This window comes from Carlito syrichta, unplaced genomic scaffold, assembly GCF_000164805.1.
Source record: "Carlito syrichta isolate Samal-C Ts95f unplaced genomic scaffold, Tarsius_syrichta-2.0.1 Scaffold311753, whole genome shotgun sequence".
In the NCBI taxonomy this organism is placed as follows: Eukaryota; Metazoa; Chordata; class Mammalia; order Primates; family Tarsiidae; genus Carlito; species Carlito syrichta.
In genome coordinates, this window is record NW_007255849.1 from 323,770 (window position 1) to 331,822 (window position 8,053).

General features: G+C 60.3%; 1 protein-coding gene across 1 annotated transcript in view; it reads right to left on the reverse strand.

The window, feature by feature from the left end:
• Positions 1-7,832: 7,832 nt before the first annotated feature.
• LOC103271541 (lateral signaling target protein 2 homolog) overlaps positions 7,833-8,053 on the reverse strand; it is a gene marked incomplete at its 5' end in the record, with an annotated part of 4,254 nt that continues 4,033 nt past the window's right edge. The window contains one exon of the mRNA XM_008069011.2: positions 7,833-7,964. Coding sequence (XP_008067202.2) covers positions 7,833-7,964 — 132 coding nt within the window. The remainder of the gene's footprint in view (positions 7,965-8,053) is intronic.

The window sequence follows — 8,053 nt, forward strand, 5'->3', positions numbered from 1 at the left end:
GCGGGCGGCGGCCGGCGCAGCCAATGGAAGCCGGCGCTGCGGCTCTGGGGGCGGGCACAGGGTGGGGCCGGGGCCAATGGGGACGGGCCGATCACCTCGGGCCGGACCGAGAATGTTGACAGATGCTGAGCTCGGCTTTGATAGGCCGGCCGCGGTAGTAACAATTTAGAAGCCCAAGCTTAGCAACAGCACGTGGTGGCCCGGCCCCCCGCGCGCCGATTGGCGGCCGGTGTGCATGTTAAGTAGGTGCCACGCGCCGATTGGCCCAGAGCGCTCTATGTAAAGCAGGCACCGCGGGCCAATGGCCGACGGCGGGGCTCGCGGCCAATGAGGCTGCTGCGGCCGGACGCGTTGCCGGGAGGAGGCGGAGCGCTGGGCGACCGTCCGCCCCCGGCCCGGCGTGCAGGCCCGCCAGGACGTGGGAGCGTCTCAAGCGGCATCGGGGCCTGGATGCGCTCCCGGACGTGCGCCGCTCCAGGTCTGTGCGCACCGTGCGCGGAACCCTGTGCCCGGGCCGGCTGCAACGCTGGCCCCGCGGTCTGCAGGGGGGCGGGGAGAGGGGGTGGCCTCCTGGGCCTGCGCTTGACTCTGCTCTCCGCCCGACACGAAGTGGCCCCGGGGGAGGCTCGGACTGGGAGAGGGACTCAGACGCTCCGAGCCCAAGAGCCAGGCTTCTCTGAGTGTCGGCGGGGGAAAGCAAGGCCTCGGAGCGGGAGGGGTCGCTCAGAGCTGCCCGGGGGACACCAGGGCTGGAGAAGGGGACAGCAAAGAGTGGAGGGCTGAGTACTCTGCTCTGAAGGGCAGGGGCATTCCAAGGGGCAGGCGCCGGTCGCCTCTCGCCAAGGAAGTTGTTCTAAGTGGGGAGGAAGTGAGTTCTTCATCAGGTTTCTGGCTGGCAGGTTGCCTGATCGGATCACTAAGGCTGGCCCAGGAGGTGCAGGAACTGGCAGCCCAAAGGGCAGTTCCAGACAGGCCTCCGTGCCCTCAGTGTCACTGATTTTTGAGGTTGGTGGCCTGGGAGCTCCTGAAAGTGGGACCAGCACGCTGCAGAGTTTTTGGTGGCATGAGGTGGCTGAATCCACCCCCAGAAGTCCTAAATGGGGGACTGCTACCGACAAAACAGGACAAAAAGTATGATGGCCTCAGCATTCTCAGTCCTAGGACCAACGTGAGCGCTTTCTATGTATTTCCTGGGGTATTTCTGCATGCCCAACTTACAAACAAGGACAATGGGACTCTTGAGGTTTAGGGACTTGCCAGGGTCTCTCAGAAATCCCAGGAGAATGGAGATTGGTGGTCCCACACACGTGACCCCGGGCTGGCGACATAGGAGTGTGGAGGCCAAAGCCATCTCCTGGCCCAGCCAGACCTGCTGTGGGGTAGGGCACAGCTGTGTGGTCTCTGAAGTGAGGTTAAGAGTTATGTGTTCCCATGGGGCCCTGTGAGACCCCTGGGGGAGCTTGCGACTGCTGTGAGGCAGCCCTGCATGGACAGTACAAAAAAAAAAAAAAAAAAAATTTGTTGTATTCGTGCATGATGCTAATCTCTCTGCCCCCGCCCACGGTCACCCCAGGCCCAGAGAAGAACCTCTAACAAGAACTCAGTGCAGTGGCCCTGTGGCTTCATTAGTCTACAGGGCTGCCCAGAGCTGCCTGGTCAAGGAGACTGCCCAAATCTGTGGGGGAGTAGAGCATTCTGGGCTTTGGGGATCCGGGCTCTCCACCTGGTCAGCATTTTGCAAAGTTGCACTTCTCCTGCTTTGGCCAGCTGGTGGATTGCGGCCCTCAGTCCTAAAGCCCTGTCTAGTGTTGGTGCACCATGGGCAAGGAGAGTTTGATCTGCACCACCGTGGGAGCCCCCTGCATGCCTCCTCCCAGCTGAGAAGATGTTGAGTCTCCACCGAAGCCATTTTGGGAACCGCCACCCCTTCCCCCCAGCCACACCCAGAACCCAGCACTTCCCCCTGCCCGCAGGGTTCAATCTTGCCTGTGCGCAGGTGTTCCTGCCTGGGGGAACTTGCAGGTCGGGGGATGGGGCAGAAGCAGTGGAGGCCACAGACCAGTGGGGAGCTGGACAGGCCTAGGGCCTATCGAGAGGGCATCCGAATTGCAGGCCCAGGGACAGCTAGGAAGTGCTGAAGGTGTCACCAGAAGGGTTGAGAAGGGTGAGGCGGGCGCAGCCAACTAGTCCTGGAGCTGATGTCGGCCGGGCCTGGGTAGCTGCATGTGGGCCTGGAGCCTCCAAGGAGAGATCTGGAAGCCGCTATGCCCGGAAAAGGGTGCAGGACACACGGATGGGGGTGCTGGTCTCGCTTGGATCTGGATGGGTCTCCACTGCTATGGGCCACAACATAGCCCCTCACAAGATGGCCAAAGGCATCCGTGCCCCTGGAGCCTCAGAAGTGGTTGGAGAAGATGCAGGTCGGGTTGGCCAGTCGAACTTGAGCCTTTGCCCTGGGCCCCCTTCTGTGGACAGGTCCCCAGCGGGACCCAGCCTGAGTCCAGGCTTTGGCCTGGGCACCTCCTTGCCCACCCTACTTTCCCGGGCTTGTCCAGCCCTTCCTGCTCCCTTCTCCAGAGCCAGGACCTGTCCAGAGGGAACCATTGAAGTTCATGCTGGGAGGGAGAAGCAGACATCTCCAGTTTCCTCCCAGAGGGAGCCTTCTCCCCCCACCCTGCTCCGTACACCCAGGCCCCCGGGGCCAGCACCCATCCTACTCACTGCCCCCTTGGACTCTCCCTGGATCGTTCTCCCTCACTGCCCTTTTGGGGAGCCTAGCCCTCCCTACCTCACCCCTGCCAGGGGCTCCAGGAGAAGCTGCAGGGCCTGAATTTGGAAGGGGCTTCCCCAGTTTCGGGTGGAAGGTCAGGACCGCGTCTTTTGTCTGCCCGGACTTCCTGGGTTTTTTTTCCCCAACCCCATGGGCTCCAGCTTCCCCACAAGGATGATGGTGCTGTCTCTTGGGGCGTTTGGAGGATGTGATGAAGGATTCCTGCTTCAGCTTGGGAAAGGCGGGCTTCCTCCCTCCAGGACCGATAAGGAGACCTGAGGAACGAAACCCCAAGAAGACCACTTCCCAGCCTTCCCTGTGCTCGCCGGACCCTACTTCCTTTCTCTGGATCCAGAATCACCAACGTCCATGTTGCCACGCATATACACACAGTACACACACACACATATACACACACACTCACGCTGGTTTGGGAACATGCCCATGGCTTCTCGGGGTGTCTGGGGGTCTCAGTACATCTCAGGGAGCCCCCTTCACCCACCCTGGGCAGGAAGGTTGTTGAGACCCTGCTCCTCCAACCTCTTAGCCCACTTTCAAATGACCTGGCCTAGCCGCCTTTCTCTCCGTCTTGTGGCCTCCTTGGTCCACTGGACGGGCTCCTGCAGCCCCCCGGGTCCCCAGCTCCAGCATTCTGGATGGGAGGCTGCCCTGCCAGCTTCTCCTTGGCCCACCTGTCAGAATCCTCCCGTAGGCCCACCTCTCCTCATACCCCTGGGCGGGGGCTGGAGCAGCTAGTTGGGATGGTTGGTCCCTATGGGCAGGTGCTGGGTCTGTGGGTGGCCCAGGTCATCAGGCACTGGAGAGCCTGGCTTGTCCAGGATGTGCCCAGCCCTCCGAAGCCTTGGCTCCCCTGCACTGACAGTGTGACCCAGCATGGGATAGGGGAGTCCACCACCGGGCCCTCCACCAAAGCCACCCTGGATTCTAATCAGGCCCTGAGAAATTGGCCAAGTTGGCCAGGCACGATGGCTCATTCCTGTAATCCCAGCACTCTGGGAGGCCGAGGCAGGAAGGTCGTTTGAGACCAGCCCAGGCAACAGAGCAAACCCTTGTCTCTACAAAAAAATTTAAGAGCCAGGTGGGGTGCACTCCTGTAGTCCTAGCTACTTGGGAGGCTGATGCAGGAGGATGGCTTGAACCCAGGAGTTAGAGGCTGCAGTGAGCATCCCGGCCTGGGTGATAGAGAACTCAACTCAGAAAAAAAATGTGGCTAAATCACTTCACCTCTCTGAGCCTCAGTTTCCCTAGCTGTAAAATGGGGGTGAACATACCTGCTTCTTGGGGTGCTTGGGAGTATAGTGAAGGATGTACGCAAAGCCCTGGGCAGCAGTGGTTGGCACAAAGGAGTGCCCCAACTCGGCAAGTGCTTCTAGTCCCTAACCCAGTCCACAGGGAAACAGGGCCTAGGGAGACAGGGCCTGCCTGGTCCCAACCGGTCAGAACCTGTGGTGGAGCCCCAGCTGCCCTGGCTGGCCACGGGCACCAGGCCAGGACTCTGAGCTTTTGGGGGCCTTCCAAAAAGCCTGACACTCAGAAAACATTGTCTCCAGAATACAAACAGAAGACAGCAAAATCCAAATGCATGAAGATGTAATGAAATGTCTGCATAACCTCACATAATGTTGATATTATTTTTAAATGTAAAATAAGAAAACAGATCTATTTGTGAACAATTGGTGCGGTAGACTTTATTCTCATTTTACAAGGCTTGCCCACTGTGCTGATGACCCCTGGACAACTCAAGCCATTGTAAATTAAGTGAATTTCTTGTAGCCCAAAATGTCCAAAAGCAACACTGTAAAATTTCCTTTCAAAAACCTGTATAGGGGGTCCAGGTGTGGTGGCTCATGTCTGTAATCCCAACACTTTGAGAGGTCAAAGCGAGAGGATTACCGAAGCCTAGGGGTTTGAGACCAGCCTCGGCAACTTGGCAAGACCCCTACAATAAATACAAAAACTCACCAGGCATGGTGGCGCATGCCTGTGGCTCCAGCTGCTTGGAAGGCGGGAGGATTGCCTGAGCCCAATCGGTCGAGGCTGCAGTAGTTGTGAGCGTGCCACTGCACTCTAGCCTGGGCGAGAGTGAGACTCCACCTCAAGACAAAACAAAAACAAACACCAAAACTTTATAGGAAAAAAAGTTATGAAGGAGGGTTGTGGAGACAGATTCAGGCTCTTGCTGTGGTGTCCAGCAGTGGCCTCCAAAATCGAGAGGGCCAGGACATCTGAATGGGCCCAGGATCAGGCCAAGCGGGGCAGGGGCCCAGCCTGGCCCTGCTGCTGTCCAGGATCCTTGTGGCTGTGGGGGCCTTTCTTCCCTGAAGAAGAGCAGGTCCACCTTCTATGATCTGCTATCTGGGAAGGCTTCCAGCAGGAGGTGGGTCTGGGAGCAGCTCCAGGGAACGGGCACGGGGGCGGTGTGGGGTGGGCACTTTGGGGCCTGCCTCCTTCCCAGCTCTCACTGCAGAGTCCAGAGAACAAGCAAAGCAGGAGCTGGGCCCAGGCAGGGGCACTGGGCACACGGATGCTGTGAAGCTGCCCTGCAGCGTGCTGCTGGCCTCCCCCCCCGGTGGTGCGGGTGTCTGGCTCCAACCAAGATCCCCCTTCCCTGGCTTTCCCGAGCCGTGCGAGGTCTGTCTGCCTTTGGTCATTGCAGTGCTAAGCTGAGGACTAGGGCCTGGCTGCACAGGGGTTTTGTCCAGACTCGGGGTGCCCAGCCACGGTTGGGTGACCCCCCCGCAGGAAAGCGCTCCAGGTGCCCCCCACAGCGGTAGTCCTGCTGCGGAGAGGAGGCTGTGGGGTGGGGCGCCCTCTGGTGGCCGTTGTGGGCTATAGCCAGAACCCTAGAGAGAGGCCGGCTGGGTCACTTGGGGGTGGGGGAATCCCTGCCTCAACCCGCCCCTCCCCTTGGTCCCCACCATCTTCATGTTCTGCAAGGACATCGGCCATCTTCTGAGCCTCCTCTGCATGCGCCCTGTGCTGCCCGGCGCCGTCTGCTTCTCTGCTCATGGCCTCCACACCCAAGCACAGCCAGCTATGCGGGGTGGGGAGTCACTGGAGCCACCTCTGTGGGGACAGAGCTGAGCCTGCAGACACGGCGGGGCCCCCCATTTCCCCCCACCCAGTGCCACCTCCCCAAGATCTCTGCCCCAGGGCTTCTTCCTGAGCCCCCTAAGATACAGCGAGCTCTGGGGGCTCCTCCCAGGCCTCCCTCCTTTGACTCGATGGCCACTCGTGGAAGCTACAGGCTGCCTCTAGGGTCCTGAGCACCTGCAGGCGGGCCCAGCCCAGTCTGGGTCCCTGCTTGTTACTGGAAGTCGGGGTGGGGTGTTGGAGAACACTGCCAGCCCCTCAGGCCTGTGCACGGCCGGACAGAGCACAGAGGCCTGGGCTAGGGCAGTGCAGCCTTACTCAGGGGCAGTGGAGTTCCTGCCACCCCAGGTGGCTTCCCTTAAGTGTTCCCCAGGCACCATCGGCTGGGCCAGTTTTCCAGGGCTTTTCATTCCACAGGACACTGCTTCTATCTCCTGGGGCATCCTCCTAGAAGTCTACAGCCCAGCTCTGCTGCTCAGAGGGAGCCCCCTATTCTAAACACTTACTTACCAGAGAGAAAGCACCCTCGTTCTCCGCCCCTTCCCCCCAAGGCCCACCTCCAAGGGACCGGCCCGAGTTCCAAGGACTCAGGCTCATCACCTGGGCTGCTGCTGGCCTCCCTGCCTTCCCTCCAGGGCACTCCAGCAAGCAGCTCTGAGGCCACTGGGCAGCACAGCCTAGGACCAGGTCACCAAGGGTGGCCCCAAAATGGGAAGGAGTTGGGGAGGGGGAGTTGGGGAGGAGGAGGGCCGGCATTGGGGCGGAGCTCCGGAAGGTGGGGGAAGGGGCTTGCAGAGAGGCAGCGTGGCCAGCCCTCTCCTGGGTCGTCACAAGAGTCCCGAAGCTTCCCAGAGAACACATGTGCCCACGAACAGAGAAAAAGGAGTCAGAGTTCACAGGAGAAACGAGGGCATCTGCAATCCTTAAATAGATTTATGGAAATGGTTTTGAATTACAGCATTTAGAAAATAAATATAATCTCAATACATAATATTTGCTCCATTATATACTTTCCCCCCAACAGAAGCCGTTTTGTGCATGTGTATTCCACTGGTAAATAGTCATTGCATTTTATCCTAGAAAAGAAGCAGTAGGTGTGTCATCTCTAAAAATAAAACTGCAATCGTCATTGCAATGTGAAGCCTGAGATTTAAGCCTGAGGAGGTGTCCATGCCGGGGCCACTTGGCTGTGCCAGCCTGGGCTCCGGACCGCTCTGGGGTCTGAGGAAGTGGGCCAGGGTCCCAGGGAGTGCAGGGGAGGGGGAGTGGTGGCCCCGGCCGTCCTGGGCTGCCAGGTAAGCCCTGCCCGAGGACCCGAGCACCCGAGCAGCCACCGCGGTGGGTCCCACGTCTAGTAGGTGTGCCATGACGGCAGATTCGGGGGCACCCTGCCTGCCGGAGGACCACTGGGTCGGCTTCCCGCAGTTTCCCTCCAAGAAGACACGAGATGTGTGTTGTTTAGCCAAGTCCTAGGAAGGACGGTAGGGCTGTGGGAGACACCAGACTTGCATTTCAGGTGTGGAAAGCACAGCGGGCCTACCGTGGCCAGACCCTGCCGAACTTCCAGACTCGCCACAGCACAAGAGGCCGCAGAGTGGCCGCTCTCCACTCATGCCCGTCACCCTCCCCCATTCCTACAGCCGAGCTCCAGGACGGGTGGGAGAGCCCCAGGCCCACCCCACCAGGCACCTGCTCTGGAGTGACAACTGGACACCCCAGGGCCCCCCGCTAGGCGAAGCCGACCTCCCACAGCCCCCTGCAGCTGGCCTGGGATCCCTGTGGTCGGCTCGGGATCCCTGCGGTGGGGAGGCCAGGGTGCGTGGGGCGAGGCTTGGGCGCCCTGGCGTGAGCCACAGCTGGGTGAGGTGCAGGGAGACTCGCCTGCAGCCGGGCCTGGGGCGGGCGCAGGAGGGCCGGCTCTCCTCGCTGGGGTCCCCGGCCCGCCCCGTCACAGGCCCGCCTTGTCGCTGTAGAAGGGCGTGACGTGGAACATGTAGCAGTGCGTGCACACGCGCACCGGCTTCACCTGCCCGTAGCGCGGCAGCGGCGCCGAGTGAGACGAGCAGCGGGAGCAGAAAATCTGGAACCCGGAGGGGGCGGGCGTGGGTCATAATGAGAGAAAAGGACATCACGTCCTAAGAGACAAACTTTTCAAACCAAAGGCTCTTC